Here is an 18,767-nt window from a genome sequence, read left to right on the forward strand (position 1 = left end):
CAAGCCGTCGTCCTCAGGTTGTATTGCCATCGAAACGTCGTGATTTTTTTTTAATACCTACGTGACTTTACCGAATGAACCAAAGAGTATGGATTCCTGCAATCACGAAAGCTTCAAATCAAGATTGACAGTCGACTGGAGTGCTGCCCTCCAACGTGTCCGCCAGAGGGCCACTTGAAAATATCTTGAAAGTGATTGCGATGAAAAGTAGCTCAGTGATTTCCACTTCTGTGGAGTTGCACTGCTTTCGATTATACATCGAATGAATTGTCTCGTAATACGACGCCGATAGCATGATGCAGATACAATTGTGGGGGGGGAGGCAAAAAACATTTATTAAAAAAAGATAAACTATTCACATTTTCAAGCTATGCTTTGAGCTTCAATTTTCAGTACTGTATAACATTTTAGTGCGTTCAACTTACTTAGCGTAACCGGCTCGCCCTATCCATCTTCCCGTGATCGTAACGAGGGGATAGACAGGTTATTAAAGACTCAACACTGCACCAGAGACTCAGCGATGCACCATCGACTCAACGCTGCACCGGTGAATACTCTGCATCGTGTTCTGCCCTCCTCTTGAGGATTGAGTGACTCCACCACCGAGGGACACCAGAGAGTTGTGGACCGGCGACTCTTTATCTCAAAGTGTTCTTCCGAGGAGCATTCGTGCATCTGTCATTATCACCGGATGCACACCAATCGACCCCACGTGACACAGCACCTCACTGCTCAATCCCTGTACAGTGGCCATCTGAATCTTAATAGGTGCCCTGTACCCTGAATGGATTACTCCACTCGTGGGCATCGCCTATTGTGCAGTAAAGTGAGTCTATGGGTCCAATCCATGGCCATCATTAAACTCCATTCACAATATACGTGTGATTCATTACATAAAGCCCATACAGGTTACATTCGCCTATGCCAGGTGATAACGTGTAAACATTCATTATCTCTTATTCAAACGACATTATCAACTGTTTTGTAAATTTATATCAATTTACCATGCACATTGGATTCAATTGAAGATAAGAAGTATATTTACTTCTTAATAGTGAGATCAAGAGCGTGCATACACGGGTGTATATCAAGAATGTATGCATGTACAGTTGTAGACAGAGGGTGTTAATATACGGTGTTTTGTATAAATCGTGTAGTACACACACCAGTGAAACCTTTTAACAACCATGGGAAATGCACTGAGATTCATTCCTTTGCAAGAGAGTCCTGGGAGTCATAATTACATCGTTTTTTAAACCGGCGACAAAGCTTAGGGGTAGCGAGTTCGTCTCTTGTTGCAGAAGTTCACGGTTTGAATCCAGTGGCTGCCCTGATTAATAAAGCAGGTGTATTAACCGTACATATACACGCCATCTGCTTCAGTGGACGTTAAAGTTCCCGAGGCGTCATTAACAAAAGTAGGCGATTGTGTGCCAGCATCATGGTCCAAATTTGCCATGTTTGAAACATTAATTGCAAAATACTCAATTGAAATATATATAGTAATCGTCACCCCCGACTGAGAAAACTTGGCCGGACCCTCCTGAAAGTGATGAGACTCAGGATTTGCTGGGTAAATAAGTGCAATATTAACAACAACCAAAGAGCTCAAGTGATCTTCAACATAACATAATCATTCGAAACAATAAAATCCAAGATGTCAGAGAGCGCCTTTTTTATTCTCAAATCTCGGTACCCGAGTGTGTCGTCAACGCCGCGGTGAGCATGTCGAGGTTTGTAGCGAAAAATCTCAAGTGGTAAACATTTTTCATGCTACCGAGTGTGTGGATTTAACGACATAGTCCCAGCTCTAAATTTAAATTAAATGCCAATAATTGACACCCTGCATAAATAGATCAACTCTACAGTATATGTGTATAGTGTGTGTATTTATCACACTGTATACATACACACACACACCTCCACCCACGTCTGCCCCCGTGTATGTGTTCCCCCACCTGTGTTGAACCATCATTAACGTCGTTTACCACCACCTCTCTCGCGTAGTCGAGCACTCTGCTCTGGCACGTGGTGCGGTCACTTATTGCTGACGAGCAGCAGGTAGCGGATACGGCACTGGTTCTCGTTGTACACCAGGTACTCGCTGTGGCTGAAGTTGCTCTGCTTGAACTTTGCGACCTGCACCGGGCGACCCTGGGGCACAGTCACCTGCTTTCCATCTAGTTCCAGGGTCACGTCTTTCTTGGGGTCTGCCATGGAAACGATGACAACAATAAATTAATGTTACAAAGAACAACTTTACAGCCCTGTGTGAATCCACCGCTGCTGGATGGAGACATCCCCGTGCTGTTGTATATCATGGGGTTGTTTGGCCATACTTCACCACGCTGGTCAGTGCGATTCAAACATCAATCGCTGCTGTTGTTCGCCATGACCGGGTATCAAACTCAGATGGAAGGGTTTATAGTGCAGTGCGCTAACCACTGGGCCACCCACTCTACTGGCTGGGACATGGGTGGTAACAAAAGTGCAAAAATCTCGGGTCGAAAATCCTGCAATGCTTATCTACTTCAGAGGTGGAAGCTCAAAGAAGAAAGTTCTGGAAGGAGGTTGCGAATGAGGCCAAGAGACAGAAATAGAATCCTTTTCTGTCATATGAAAATAGCAACATAAAAAATGTAGATAGAGTTCAGATATCCAGTCATGAACATCAGTCAAGATGTGGCGAAACATTTTGATGTCCTACCGGGAAGTGACTTAAAGGGGCAACTGTTCACGATGTGTTCCGTTGTTTGTAGTTTGCCACAGTTGCAGTGCGGATTGTCCTTTAATCGCCACTTGTGCATCAGATATCCACATCGCCCATTGAAACGCAAGGCAGGGCTCACCGCTGATTAACTAAATATGGAAGAATATTTTCCAAAAATAGTACCCAAAACCTAACCCTGTGAAAACTGTGGTGTCAGCCTTCCACCATAGCAACATAGAAACAAAATTATCCTTCTCGATGACTTAATGGAGAATGAAAGAGAGGCTTCCCCATGAATTTTGATGGTCAAACGTTCATCCTTTAACTCTTCATGAGGTATAACTGTGTTCTTCTAAACAACCTGCTCCCCATATAGCAGTTTTAAAAGCGCATACCTGACCAAGGCTGTTACTTTTATTATTTCTTTGCTTAAAATCTTGTGTTACCACAGTAGAACGCCTCTTTTGCACGAGTGGACAGGGGTTATGACGACGACGACGGTGCTGGCGATCCGTACCTGGTTCGACATGACCGCGTGCCACCACGCTGTTGTAGCCTGCGGGTGCCTGCTTCAAGCTGCTGTCATCCTTCGTGATGGTGAACTCATTCCCCAGCACCACCTCATTCAGGAACATCACTCCCCGGCCATCACAGGCATAGCCCACTGCCAAGCAGAAGATAAACAACAACAACGACAACAAATTAAATGCTACCTTACTCCGATGAAAACTCATTCCTTTAGAACTGCTTTTTGTGTACGTACATTGCGAAATAACTTCAACATACATACAGTACATACATTAAAAGTCATTACTATTCATAGTAGTAGGATCCCCTGAAAAAAAAGCATATAGCATTTCATAATCCTTGAAGTGTTTTCTGGTCGTACCGCGTGTTGTTCAGCATGAAAGTAATCCCGATGAAAGTGTTTCACGTAAACTCATCATCAGGAACTATTTCACAATCTGCCATTGCCATTATGAGCCCCCCACGTTGCAAAGATTTGATTTTAAGGATTCATAAATGTTTCGTAAATATCAAGACATGGCTTGAAAAGAGAATTACTTTTTATCTGTATGGGTGGAGCAGAAGAGCAGTGATTAGACCACTGTGCTATGGATCCCAGCTCGATTCCTGGCCATGGTTAATATCAGTGGTGAATGATAACCAATCCGGTCGTACATCCCCCACACCCACCTACCAACCCACACTGACCAGCATAGTGAAGTATGATCACACAACCCCCATGCTATGGGGAGGCCCTCATCTAGCAGTGGACTGATAAAGGACTGGATTATAATGTATATCTAATATCCTGAAAAAGAAGAGTCCATTATTTGTGAGACAAAAACAAATGTAATTGGAAAAATTATCTTAACAAATTACGAGTATGCTCTCAAAAGTGTTTTCGGGTTGGACCACGCGATGTTCAGGATGATGTCTGACGTTTTGCTCTCCACACGCTGGCAGCTTCTTCGAGAACTGAACTAATTCTTCCGCAACCAAACAAAATGCTGCGCAACCCGAAATCACGTCGGAGAGTTATCCCGATGAATTTCTGACCAGCAGATTGAAAAAGAAAATCAATCGGCAGCAGCAGCAGCAGCAGCACGCACTGTATTGTGCCGACTTCTCGTTCTGCGACGCGAAGTAGATTCCGCATCCCACCCGCCCGCCCGAGTGCGGCATAATGCGCAGGCCGCTCTTCAGGATGGCTGCCACCACCGCAATGTTGGTGCCATGCCAGAGCAGACGGCGGTTCGACAGCTCTTCGTGAGCCTTGAATCGCTCGCACTGTCGATGACAGAGACGGACAGAGGGAGATGGAGGGAGGGGGCGCGGATGGGAGTGACAGAGATAGGAAGAGAGAACGAGATGGAGATTAGACGGAGAGAGTAATACAGATACGTCAAAACAGAAGGATGGAGAGACACAGAGAGGGAGAGAGATGGAGAGATATAGAGGCAATGATACAGAGGGAAGGATTCAGATAGAGAGAAGACAGAGGGACAATTTAACAAAGAACCATAGGGAGAGACACAGAGAGAGAGACGGAGAAAGTAAAAGAGACAAAGAGAAAGAGAGATATAGAGACAGGAGGGGACAATGGTTGAGTATCAGTGGAAGACCATGAAACAAAGCTGACTGAAATAAAAATATTTAAATATAGCATTTATAAAAATACACGGGGTGAGGTGGCACATAGAGATTTATATAAGTTAATAAGTCATGTCACCTTAGGCCGTGCTCATATATGAAGGCAGCTCTGCATCAAAGTTGGAAATGTCACATTATTATCACAAGTAAGATCTGTAAATTAGCTCGGGGGTTAATGTGCGAGTACCTCTCCCTCTCTGTTGACTTTCCACACGCAGTTGACTTTCATGTAGGAGGGCGCTGTGGCTGCCACGTACTGCTTGATCACCTGCAGTGGCACATAGAAAGAACCTGCTAGGCTGGCGGGTCCAAAGACAAAGATCCCCCATGTAGCCTTAACAGACTGTTGGGGCAAGTGCTGTTAGCGAGTAGCACCTTTGAAGACCTGCATGACACACGAGGGGGTGGATGGCCAGCACCACGCCCGACTGCCTTTTTCTCCCTAGTGGCGTTGTTTACACATCGCACCAAGTACATTTTTGAGTCTGAGTCGACCTAGGGGTGCCCCAGGACCGGTTTCACTGAGCATAAATCACCACTGGTGTTGGCCGTGAGCAGGAATTGAACTCGGGTCGCTGGGTTCGTAGTGCAGCGCGGTAACCGCTACACTACCGCTCCCCACGTGCACACTGAACAGCATAAGCGTAAAAGGAGACGCAGCCCTTATCTTGTTGTATCCCATTCATAACGTTCGTCTATCCAACGTGACTTTGAAGCATCGTTAAACGAGAAAAAATTGTACATTACAATTATTTTTAGGTGCACCACGACAGCGGTCTAGTTATGATACAATGAGAGCATTACCATGGTGACCGCCATGATTCAAGCCCACTGTCTTGAGAGCCCATGATACACAGCTTGGCTACAATACCGAGCCAGCAAGATAACAGGTTCTTATTTTGTGGGCTGTATCTTCCGTTAATGAACACAAAGCGACTCGACTGACGCCCGCTTCCACGACGCAAGCGCTCATGAGTGCCACGCACGCTTCGTGCCCGTTCGTGTGAGTATGCGCGAGCAAGCACTCGCTGAAATCTCGTGAGTGTGAGCGAGTGTGCGGGCGCTTGCTGCGAGCTTGCGCGTGAGAGCATAAATGCATGTGAGCCAACGTGCGAGTGCACACGGGCGTGTGCGTACAGGGCAGTCTCGAGCTCGTCGTTGAGCCAGCAGTGGGGGTGCGTTGCGAGTGTGCGCGCGCGTGTGAGCACTCACTGCGAGCTCGTGCGAGTCCTCGCCCAGCAGCTCGAGTTCGCACTTGAGCAGGTCGTAGTCGGCGTTGAGGGGGTGTGGAACCTCCACGACGGTGCCCACATCTCCCTCGCCGCCTGCCGCTGCTGCCGCGCGATCCTTGTCAGCCTGGAGCGATTGCGCCAGGACGATGTCTGCCAGCACCTGCCGGGGAAGACACGGGGACGGGAGAGACGCGGGGCCGATGCATGGGAGATGATGAGACACGTCAACAATAAGATAAAGGGATGAGACATGGGAAATGCTGGTGACAACCGCACAACAAAACACAAGGATGAGATAATTATGAGCATAAGACAAAGCTGATGATGATGAGACATAAGGATGAGACACAGGCACAGGGATTAGACATGAGCACCAGATACAGACGAGGCAGAAACAGGAAATGCAAGGACAGCATCACACAGGGATGACAGAAATCCAAGGATGAGAGCAGGAGAAGGTAGAGCACAGAGCAATGAGACGTGGTGACCGTGGAAGTGAAAATAATGCTTGGAGAATGAGACGGGAACGATGAGACTTGGAAAATGCAGACGAGCACGAATCATTGCTAATTTGAGTGCAGAGACTCTGACGCAGAGGTTAGGGTTCAATTAAATGTTAGTGATTGTATAGCTTTAAACTAATCTGAATCGTAAGACTTTGCAGTCTCATGAGCTGATAATGAAGTGAACATCATAAAATAAATAATGATTCCCTCCAATATTTGTCTTTCCACATAAAAACATTTATTTTTACACAACCTAGTCGCCACAAAGCCTTCTGGCAGCGCATATCATGAGCAGCATCTGTTTTGTAGCAAGCTCTGGATCTGTAATTCACTTTCAATGTCTTATCAGCAGTCCAGCTTGCTTGAACCAATATTGGCAAGTTGCCCAATGTTTACAGACAAGGACCCTTGCCCAATGGAAAGAGAACTTAGATCGATTTAATGTACAATAAAAGTCGTGTATTTGTAGATCTGTGCTGTTTCCAGCCATCCCCGTGTAGGAAAATACCTATAATGGAGCACTTTGGAGGCATTAGTTGGTGAATCCCATCTGTGTGGATCTTTGCAAATTTCATCCCATCATATGCATATATTTTCTCTGACCACTCTTGTTTCCTCTCACTCGCAAATATCTCAACGCAGGATCCTTCTGGAAATGAGTCCTGCAACTCGGCGAGCCTTATCCATCACAAACAAACATACATGATTATTTTCAACGCCCCCAAACTGCCTCGCACGACTGTCCCCTTGGCCTCTCTCTTTTTTTTTACCAGCAGCATGTCCTTCTTGTTACGGATTATCTCTTGCGAATTGATCACGGGCGGCCGCATGCGCCCAAAGTTGTGCGGGATGATGGTGAAGAAGGTGGAGCTGAGGCTCTCGAGGTTGCGTTGACCCGCAGCCGTACGCAGGGCCTCCTCGATGGCCTCCAGGGCGTCAAACCCACGGCCGATCTGAGCCTTGCTCAGCTTCCCCAGGGGCATCTTTTTCACGTCTGTAGCAGGGGTGACAGGAGAAAATGATAGGCAAATGTTGGTGTATTGACTTGTGTGTGTGTGGGAATTATAGGAATGTAGCATTTATGCTGATGTGGAGTAAACAGCTGTAAAAAAATGTACATGGAAATTACAAACGAGGTGGTGAAAACGAGAAAAAAAAATATCCAATCTTGCATCGAAAACTCAAATTGTAACAGATTATAAAATCTGTATTCGTAATAAACCGTTGTACTGTAATACAGGCACCGGTCGGGTGATGCCATGGTTAGAATGGCCAACTCACAATTGGACGGTCACAGGTTCAAATCACTGGCACGGTTTGACTTTGGCGATAATAAATCCGAGCTTTAATAATGAGATTTTCCATTTTGTGGGAAGTCACCAGCGGTTGTTCTATAGAGATAGGAATGTGGAATTCTTGCCAATGATGTTAACCGTGGCCAAGTGATAAGCATGGAGACGCTGATTTTATTTCTGACTGGAAGTTTGGGTAGTTGTGTTGTGTTATGAATATATTTCTCCCAACAATAGGAATGTGCAATATACATAATCATCAGTTCCATAACTGGTGGCCACCCAGACTGTAACCCAGGACGTCAGCTGTATTGGCTCAGTGCTCCAGACATCACTCCCCTGACCCATCCAACCAATGCCTCTTTACCCAGATTCATCTCCTTCATGGCATCCTTGAACATGTCGTTGCTGAAGATGAGCGACATGAGGTCCTGTGTCTGCTTCGGTAGGGAGCAGGGCTTTACCACCTTCTTCGTGAGGCTGCCATCCACAATATCCACCTGAACGTGACAACACAGCCTTGTTAATAATGATGATGATGCCCTCTCCTACAGGTGCAAAATGTTCAATGGCCAGGTAAGAAGGTGGACTCCTGTAATCCAGAGTTTTGGATGCAGAGTTTTGGATGCAGGGTTGGTGGATAACATAGATAATTGTGAAATGCACATTTGCACTTGAGGTGACTCGGACCAGTACAAAAAGTGGATTCATCAAGCGATTCGTGTGAAACTATTGAGTTTTATCCTGCCAAATGCATTGGTTTTATTTAGTTACTCTGGTTTACACACATGATGACGAAGAAATGGGTGGAAATCTCAAGGCAGTGCCTTCCAAAAAAATACTATCATCTTGAGACCTCCTGAGGCTTTCCCAGATCATTATCACCAACCATGATCAATCCACTGCTGAAAGTAGGCCTCCCCAAGCAATTTCCAACTCTTATGGTGCTCTGATTTTGCAATCATCATCCCTTCTAGCGACGTGTCTTGCCCAAGCACATTTACCTTCCTTAAAAGACAAAGTAAATAATTATATTTAGTTTATCGATCGATTTATTTATTCATTCAAGTTGTGTGGCTATTTGCAACCACCTCTGCCTCTGAAACGTGGTGGGGAAGGACTCACCGAGACCACAGGTTTTTCTCCCTCCTCCTCATCCTCTTCGTACTGCATCTCGATGAGCGTATACTTGCCAGGGTGCGCCGTGAACTCGCCACGTTGCTGCCAGTTGTTCTTGGTCTTGTCCTTGAACTTCTTCTCGAAGTCTTTGATGGCCTCGGCCTCATTGCCGAAGGTCTTCATGGCGTTCTGTCCGCCCTCGCCCTGCAGTCACGTGGACGGACAAGGGGACGATGGGATGCAGGAAGAGGATACATGAAAAGAAAGAGATGAAGGCAAGAATGAAGGAGGGGGGGGGGAGAGAAAAATAAAACCTCCACGTATACATGGACATGTATTTGAGCACAAAGAAAATGTATATACTGTGATTATCCAATGCTTATAAGTGCTGCATTTAAGTGTGTACATATAGAGGCAAGTTGGTGATGCAGTGGTTAGCACGCTACACTATAAACTCCTAGCGACAGCAAACAGTGGCGAATGATATCAGGACCAGCTCCGAATGCCTCCTTCACCAATCCACTCGGCTGGACGGCGACGTATGATCAAACAACCCTCATGACCACCACTGCACATTGAGGCCTTCGTCGAGGGAGCGGATTGACAAAACACTGAAAACCATCACTCTTTGAAAATTACAGAACCTACAATATTCTACGCATGTTCAAAACACACGGTGGAATTGTCATATGGAGCGATTGACTCCTCATACGAATGTGGAATCACCCACTGCTGGATTTGGGCCACCAGTGGAGATGAGCACCACTCCACACTCATTTCAGCAGGCAGACACTTTGCCTTTGGCAATGCAGTGAGACATCGCATAGCACTGCACATTGGCAGTGGAGTGGTGTGAGTAGAGGAAGGCATCATGCTGACCACACGGCCCCAGCGTGTCCACGTGTAGAATTTTCCATCGCCTGCGATGAGCTGGATGATGTAGAACTTGTTGTTGTTGTGGCCGATGTTGGTCTGGTTGAGCATGCAGTCATAGTCTTCGTGCACCTCGAGGCCCTGCCGAGGACACCCAGCAACACTCAGGGGCATATCTTGCAAGGCACAGACAAAGATTCCCCCATATAGCCTGAACAGACTGTTGGGGCAAGTGATGTTAGCGAGCACCTATGAAGGCCAGGATGGCACAAGAGGGGGTAGGCGGCCAGCACCATGCCTGGCCGCCTTTGTCTACCCAGTGGTGAAGTTTACACACCACACCAGGTACTCATAAGAGGCTGAGTCTAGCTAGCGAAGGCCCATGACTGGTTCAGATAATCGTCACTGTTGTTGGCCGTGAGCGGGAATCGAACTCTGGTCGCCAGGTTCGTAGCGCAGCGTAGTGTTAATCGCGGGCAGTGCGACACCAACATTTAGCAACAACTACCATCACCACCCTCGCAACACGGTATATAACAGGACCTTACCGTTTTGTTAGCCAGATTGCAAGCGGAGTCAATCTTGGCCTTTGCTTTGCTGCCAGGTTCAGTCTTGAGAGCTTTGCGAGTCTCAGTGACCTTGTCCACAGCGGGGGGGGCCTCGGGTTCAACCTCAGCTTTTACTTTCTTCTGCCGTTTGCCCTTTGCCGATGCTGCTTTGCGCTTTGGTGCCATGGCTTTGAATAGCTTTTGGCTTCTGTTGACAGAGGTCGAACACCGAAACTGGGGTAAGTGTAAGAACAAATTATTCCCAGTGAAATGTTTCAATAGTTGAAATTGTCCACTACTAACTGTGCTTTCAGTGTATTATTGAGAACCTGGAAGCCTGTGCGTTGGTGAACTATACACAGAAATGCATTTCCGCACAGCCACGTGTTGAAGTTTGTGTACAAACGTCCCTGTTGTATTCGAGTGCAATTGTTTACACATTGTTGATGCACGTCAGCATGGAGAAGCCTTTAAGCAGCAGTGGATATGTCAATAGCAAGGCATGGCACATCTAAACACTTTTGTCCCTCGTGGCGACATTTCCATGGTCAATCAATAACACTCACGCAACTCTGTACATACAATTCACAGGTGAAAGGGACCTGCGGACTTTGACTCAATGCCTAGAATTGCCCATCCTTGGTCTTAAAGACATGTCCTCGGACATAATTTCTGTTTTATTGGCTGTGTAAAGTCCACCCGTGTGAAAGAGTGTGGACACATTTAACACTCGCACACCGGTGCACACCTGTGTGCTGTGACTCAGCCCAGGCATCCTTCATCAACAGAGAACTTTATTCCTCCCAACCTTCTCCCAGCCTTGTTCCCTCCAAGACCCCGTGTCTTGTTTTGCCCACCTCGCTCTCTCATTTGCCTTTCTCACCTCGCCAAACAAAGATCCCCCGTATAGCCTTAACAGACGGTTGGGGGCAAGTGTCGTTTGCGAGCAGCACCTATGAAGGCCGGAACTGTGGCACACGAGGGGGGGTGGGTGGCCAGCACCACGCCCAGTTGCCTTCGTCTCCCCAGTGGCGATGATTACACACCCCACCACGTACTCATTTGAGGCTGGGTCGAACTTGGGGAGGCCCAGGACCGGTTCAAATAATTGTCACTGGTGGTGGCCGTGAGTGGGAATCGAGCCCAGATGGCCGGGTTCGGAGCGCAGGGCGCTAACCGCTGCGCCACCACTCCCCTCACCTCACCCCCATGCTCGTTCACATGCTCCGCCAATCCTTTCTCTCCCGGCGTCTTCCCATGATCATGCAACAAACAATCCTCCTTCAAATTCGTTTCGGCGAGTTGTCGCCATCCCGACTAGGATACCCCAAGTCCCAGAATCGATCGAGGTCTCCACTGCCCTCCGTTCTATAAATAGATTGTTCATAATTATTTTGCTATCAAATTCCACGTGTAAGGGGCCGTCCATAAATGACGTCACGCACCTAGGGGGGCGGGGGGTCAGACATTAGTGACGATGTGTGACCAGGGGGGGGGGGGGGTTTGAGAAATGTGACGTCACATCAAAATGCGCAACTTTAAATAAATATAGACAACACGTTCTACTGAATAAAATATACTTTTAATCAATGTTTTCTCCTACAACATCAGAGTGCAGCGGCACATTAAATACGCACTACAATGACCATAGTTTAAAGCGATTTTAAGCATGTTTTATTTTTGGGGAGGGGGCAGAGCTTTGTGACGTCATATTTGAGGGGGGGTCTGCCTTTTTGTGACGCCGTGTGACGATTGGGGGGGGGGTCAAAATCGTCCAAATTCGCGTGACGTCATTTATGGACGGCCCCTAAGCCACTTTGTTGAGCTATCATTTGTGGGAAGGTTGCTTCTGAAACAATAAGTTATCTCAGTGGGCTTTACCTGGTAAGAAAAAAAACTGTCTAGTTTTAATTGTACATATTTTTAGTGATTAGTTTACCTTGAAACTAGGTTTTCCCATTTTTTCTGCCTATACTTTGCACTCCTATCGTGTTTTGTACTGTTTGTTGTTGTACCCCCCCCCTCTCTGTCCATTGTGTTGGCGTGTGCTGTAGTTGGCCGCTTGCGCACAACCGCTCCATTGTGCAGTAATTGGCAGTAATTGGCCGCTTGCGCACAATCGCTTCCACGCCGTCGCTCACCCCCCCCTCCCTCCCGATACGTTCCATTCATTGGCTACCATAGTCTGATGAGCTCCCCCCTCCCTCTCCTCCCCCCCTCAACTCGCTTTTAAGGGATTACATCTTGAATCATTGCCTCACTTGACGCAGCTAATCTGGCTGTGACGGTCCCACCTGATGACGGAGACTTGTGTTGCCTCCGAAACGTCGTGATTTTTGTTTTTTATTTTATTTTCATTAATTTTGACCTACGTGACTTTACCGAAAAAACCTAAGAAGATGTTGTTGTACCGTTCTGACCCGCCCCTACTGGACATCTGCGAAAAAAGCGCTTTATAGCTCATCGGATTCCTCCACTATAAATAAAGATTCCGATTCTGACTCGGCTTAGAGAATTGGCTCCGGACAAGACCCATGAGTTCCACGCAGTTCATGACACTCACACACGTGTAGTCTCAATACCGCCACCCGACATTTGCCACTAAGTGTCGGTGACGTCACCACGGCACCTGTGCCAGGCCAGGTGCACTTTGAGGCCGCCACGTGAAGTGTCGAAGGCTCGCTGCTGACATAAGAGGTCACGGGACAGACCCAGCATGTGCCATGCGTTGTCTGACTGAAATGACCGGTAGATGCACCACCTGTGCCCCGCTACTGTGCCAACTTGCTGTGCTTCATCCACCCAGCGCTCCACTCGTTGTTGTGAGCATCGCTCCTCTGCCCTCCGTTGTTTTTGGAAGGCGACTGCTTCCAACTTGCCCAGCAGCAGCGTCCTTCACGAGCCTCCTCCATAGAGGCCGATATGGACACCGCTGGTACCAGTCCTTGGCAACCAACACTAACACCGCGACATTCGCCAACAAGTAACGATGTCGTCACCACGGCGCCTGTGCCAGGCTAGGTGCACTTTGAGTCTATCGTGCGAAGTTGTCGAAGTCTCGCTGACAGGAAGAGGTCACGGGACAGACCCAGCAGGTGCCATGCGTTGGCTGACTGAGATGACCGGTAGATGCACACCACCAGCTGTGCCCCACCACCACACACAGAGACACGGGATGCTGGACGTCAACCCCGTGTCAGTGGCGGCTCGTGAAGAAGGCTCGCGAAGGACGCTGCTGCTACTGGGGTAGTTGCAGGCGGTCGCCCTCCAACACAACAACGGAGGGCAGAGAAAGCGACGCTCACAACAACGATCGGAGCGCCGGGCGGATATAACGCAGGGAGTTGACACAGTAGGGGGGGGGGGGTGCGCACAGTCGTCGCATCTTGCAGACGTATCGGTTCAAGCCATCACACCCGAGTCTGTCCCGTGACCCCCATCCCAAGTGCACCCAGCCTGGCACGAACGCCGTGGTGACCTCACCGCAACTTAAGTGGCGAATGTCGATTTGTGACAACAACCCCAATGTCACAACTTAGTATCGTGTGCACGGAAACAACCAGTTGATAAAGATGACAAACCGTGCAGCAGTCGCTACAGAGATGCCCACGTGTGTGACCGGTGTACTGTACCTGTCTGTCGTGAATCGGCGTTCAACGCCAAGACAACACCAACGCAGCAGTTGTGAACGTGGTTTTTCTTTTGGTCGCCAATGTTCAGCTGATTTTTTTGGGGTGAGGCCACGCAATGAATCTCATGCGGCCGAAGCCAAACAATCAATTATGAGACGGTACAGCGAGTACTCATGTTTAAGAAAATAAAAAAAACCGCATTAAACCACCGGACATGAATTAAAATAGGCAGAGACGATGTGAAGACTTACACAACACCACCACCAGCAGCAGCTAGGTTCACACGTGGTTAAGAATTCACTTTGCTTCAACTGTACTGTCATCATCACCACCCACCCCCCCGGGTATACTCTCTGTCATGTCATTGCCTTGCACTCAACACGTACACACAATGCAGTTCAGCTGCGCTAAGACCAACATGACAGTACTCACCTTGCAGCTGTATTCTTACTAACGTTGTTATTGTTACAGCTGTTGTGGCTATTGTTGTTGTTGTTGTCGTCTGCGTATCACGGTGTCTACTGCGGTGGCAACAGCTGATGCGGAGTGGCGCAGGATTGAAAATCAAAGGGCCAAAGGGGAAAAATAAAAAAGGGTTCGTCCCACGAGGGCGGGGCCAAAGCGGGGAGGGGGCGTGGTCTATTCGAATAAGGGCGGGGCCAGGCGGAATAGAGGCGGGGCCAAGTGAAATATGGGCGTGACCAAGTGAAATATGGGCGTGGCTAGTGTTAAAAGAGGCGGGGCGCTCGCAGGGGAGGGGCGGAGCCTGTGTGAAAGTGGGCGTGGTTATTGTCGATGTGGGCTAGGCCGAATAGAGGCGGGGCCAAGTGAAATGGGGGCGTGGCTAGAGGTAAAAGAAGCGGGGCGTTCACAGAGGAGGGCGGAGCCTGTGTGAAAGTGGGCGGGGTTATTGTTGACGTGAGTAGGGGTCACGGGCGTGGGGGCGTGGTGGCGGGGGATGGCCTGACCCTGCCCAAACCTGTCCTGCCCAGGCTTGCCTAAGTGATTGAAGTGCATTGTGTCAATTGTGGTCAAGGTGTTAACAGATAGGCTGCCGTAGCACAAACAGTGTTGTTGTTGTAACGTTGTAACCCGCCCCGGATGGACATCTGTGAAAAAAGAGTTTTGTAGATAATCGGATTATTCCAGTATAACTAAATATTCTGTTTATGTGTTTCAAAAGCAAACATGACGAATAGGGATACCGGCGGACTGACACCACGACTAACAGTGACTTAATGAAATGGATGACAATGATACTTTTATTTATAAAGTGGCAAAAATAATATTACTTATGAAATGTTTAAGACTTTACATTGCCTATGACTGGAAGTCAATGGGCATGGAATAGCTTAGGTGGTGTAGGATTGTACATCATTCATTGGCATATATTATCCACCAACGCTGCCTCCAAGTCTGGTGGATATGCAAACAAACATGCTCTGGTAATAAATGCCCCATGTTGTAGCTGCTCACCCCGAGCAGAAATTGCTCTGATAGTGGCATTGTCTACGCACTGTTTGCCTTTTGGCGTTCTCTGGTCTGACACTGGTGAGACTAGGCCCTAAAAAGGCTGTCTGGTTTAAATCAATCAGATTCAAGTACAATGTCATATACAGTATTATCGGAGCATGCTTTGCATGTTCGCCACAAGTACGTGTGGTAAATGCAGAATTGATTCCTTGCAAACGTTTTCTGTTTGGTGTTTGAACATTTTAACACCTGTTTTATTGCCAGAAAGGGTAAAACCCTATTCTTATTTTTTATGCTTTGATACTAACAAAAGTTCAAATTTTGATTTGAGTTTAATTTAAAAATATATATCCTCATTGCTGGGTTTAAGAATGAGTGGGTGATTTTCAAGGTTTTTACTTTTCATTGTGGTGCTGCTTTTGTTTCAGCAAGGCGGGGCCTGCTGATCAATTTCCGCAATACTGTACAGACATATACAGTCTACTAGAATAGGTTTTCCCATTTTTTTTCTGGCAACAAACAGGTGTTAAGATGTTACAATACCAAACTGAACTCTTTTGACAAGGAATCATGTCTGTATATTTAATTATCAGACATTATTCCTAGTTAAAAGGTTTCAGTTTGTGTTGTAACATCTTAACACAGCTGTTTGTTGCCAGAAAAAAAGGGTAAACCCTATTCTCATATTTTGTTACTGGAAAAGGAGGTCCCATGATAGTCTAATAGTTTTTTTTTACGTGTTTAAGTTTCTATGAAACTCTTACAACAAACACCAGGGATTGCAATCACCACATAAAGGATGCAGTCCTATTCTTGGACCTGTCTGAACATCCCCAGCAATTGTCTCGGCAGTTACACATTCAGATTAGAGATCTGCATCTGAGGCTCTGCAAAGAAGTTGTCACTCCCCATTGAGGTCAGCATTAAGCCATCCCTGCAGCGTGAAATTCAGAAAGTGTTGACGTGGCCGCAGGCTCAGCGCTGTTTCCACTGAGATCCGTGGTGTGAATCCAGGCAGCTACCCGGTGATGAAGCCGGGTTCTCAGGTATAGGGAGTCGATGGTTTCAGCCCGCTCACCAATGACTGCACAGAAATTAAACATCCCATTGTATCACATTTTATGCTGCAGTTAATTTGGCTATTCAAATTCTGCTAATTAAATATACATTAGTTTGACTGTCATGTGATGAATAGCAGAGGTGTGGACTCGAGTCATGTGACTTGGACTCGAGTCAGACTCGAGTCATGAATTTGATGACTTGCGACTCGACTTGGACTTGCATAACAATGACTTTGTCCCACCTCTGATGAATAGTATTGTAATGCGATGAATGTGGCAGGATGGGTAGGAAAGTGCTACTCCCTACTGTTCCCAGCAGAGATTACTCGAAGGGATTTCAGAGGCAGATCTATAATATCTGCTTCTGTGGGTCAGTCTCTAACACTGTTGTGAAAGAGGTGCACATTTTATGTGTCTCATGACATGACACTGATGGCCCAGTTGAGACAAAATTGGGGGAGAAGAGAACAGTAAAAAAGAGCAAATGTAGAAACTTGGGTTAAAATTATTTGGAAAACTAAATAGTGAACAATTATCCAAGGTAAATTCTCAACAATCAACCCTAATATGTTTGTTCGTTGTGTTTGTTTTGAATTTGAGCCAGTCCTGGTCACATCATAGCTGTAATCCAACACTGGAGGCAGGTTCACATATCGTAGACGTGTAATTACAACTTCAAAAACCGCAGGGCTCAAATTTGCCCAGGAGATGGCAGTACAGAAAGTGGATTGAACCCATCTGTGGATTATCTCTTAATATTTGCTGTCAATATTTTTCCTCCCACAAGCAAATTAATGAAAGTGGCCAAACATCTCAATAAAGGACCCTCGTAAAAAAAGACCTGAAAATCAATTTAACCTTCCTGAATAAATGACATTATTATCCACGCTCAGTCCTTATGTTAATCCAGTGCTGGATGAGGGCCTCCCAACATTGTACAGGTCATGGGGGTTATCTTGCCAAGCACTTCGTAATAGCAGTAGCTTGACAAAGGCTACAAATAATTATTTTAATATAAATATCCAAAGTGTAATACTGTACCGCAATCATGATTTTCAAATTCCTCAGATGTGCTTCAAAACGGAGATAAGTTCAACAAACTAATACCCTGGATAAATCAAGTACCGTACATGGAATTTAATTGGTATTAACGAAATGCCCCAACATACTTTCCGAGAACTTGGAATTTAAGAGACTACCACTTAGAGACAAGGTGTGATGAACACCTGTAAGTCAATGTGACTCCTGCAGGAGGCAGTACAGCAGCAGCAGCTTTCTGATCCACCTCTTAGAAGACGTATAACAATTCACTCTCGTAAAAAATATATACATTTGGTGATATTGCACTGGCAGTCAAGTTCAAGTTCATTTATTAGGTATAGCCCTGTGAGCCATTCGGCTCTTGAATCGGGTGCAACCGCAACACAAACAAAAAACAAAAACATGAACAAAAAACATATTTTAACACTTCACTAAAAGGAACAATATATAGTCGTGCACAAGCACACGATAATATATTGTTCCTTTTAGCGAAGTGTTAATCACGTACGTGCTGAGTTTTTGTTTACTTTGCTCCCAGAAGTACGATTATCACGAGTTAAAGTTTACATGTTTCAACGCGTGTTGAAGGGAGTCCACACGTGCGCGAGTCATCCTGCCAAGGGGACTTTATTGTGCCGATCAAGACACGCGCTTGCGGCGTACGGACACTGCTAACGACCAGCCTTTAATTCTGCCCGAGCCTTTCTCTCCCCCACCCCTTTATAAAAACACCCACCCCTCCTCCCCTTCTCTTTCCTTGCCAATACGTATCTTCTTTGGGTTTCCCCTTTAAGCCCCTATTCCCTTTGTCGCGTCTTCCTTGCCCACTGACCGTCTCTAATTAATGATCTCCCCGGGCGTCGTTCGTTGACCTTTGCGTGACCCCCCCCCCCGGCCCGGCACGAGAACTCTGTACAATCTTGATTTGAACTCTACACATGTATTATTTTCAGAATAATTGTAATTGATGGATCATTACACACCAGTTTTTATGAACGCCAACAATACTTTTTTGTACCGCGCCGATGCTAATCACTCCACAGGGGCCGTACATAAATGACGTCACGCGATTTTGGACGAATTTTGACCCCCCCCCCTGGTCACACGGCGTCACAAAAAGTCA

The 18,767-nt window shown here is 46.7% G+C and overlaps 1 protein-coding gene across 2 annotated transcripts; it reads right to left on the reverse strand.

Annotated features, from left to right (window-relative positions):
- Positions 1-1,660: 1,660 nt before the first annotated feature.
- On the reverse strand, positions 1,661-14,663 carry PARP3 (poly(ADP-ribose) polymerase family member 3). Of its 2 annotated transcripts, XM_078609771.1 has the most exons (12): positions 14,502-14,657; positions 14,070-14,157; positions 10,438-10,645; positions 9,896-10,030; positions 9,023-9,220; positions 8,265-8,397; positions 7,376-7,599; positions 6,080-6,259; positions 5,055-5,135; positions 4,327-4,504; positions 3,228-3,374; positions 1,661-2,210 (listed from the first exon to the last, which is right to left on the reverse strand). In XM_078609771.1, the coding sequence occupies exons 3-12, from the start codon at positions 10,621-10,623 to the stop codon at positions 2,038-2,040; spliced, it is 1,635 nt and encodes a 544-aa protein (XP_078465897.1). In that variant the 5' UTR covers positions 10,624-10,645; positions 14,070-14,157; positions 14,502-14,657; the 3' UTR covers positions 1,661-2,037. The 2 variants fall into 2 exon arrangements, with proteins under 2 accessions (XP_078465897.1, XP_078465898.1); XM_078609772.1 differs by lacking the exon at positions 14,070-14,157 and having other exon boundaries at positions 14,502-14,663.
- Between the last annotated feature and the right edge of the window lie 4,104 nt (positions 14,664-18,767).

This window comes from Lampetra planeri, chromosome 32 (genome assembly GCF_965212315.1).
Source record: "Lampetra planeri chromosome 32, kcLamPlan1.2.h2, whole genome shotgun sequence".
NCBI lineage: Eukaryota > Metazoa > Chordata > Hyperoartia > Petromyzontiformes > Petromyzontidae > Lampetra > Lampetra planeri.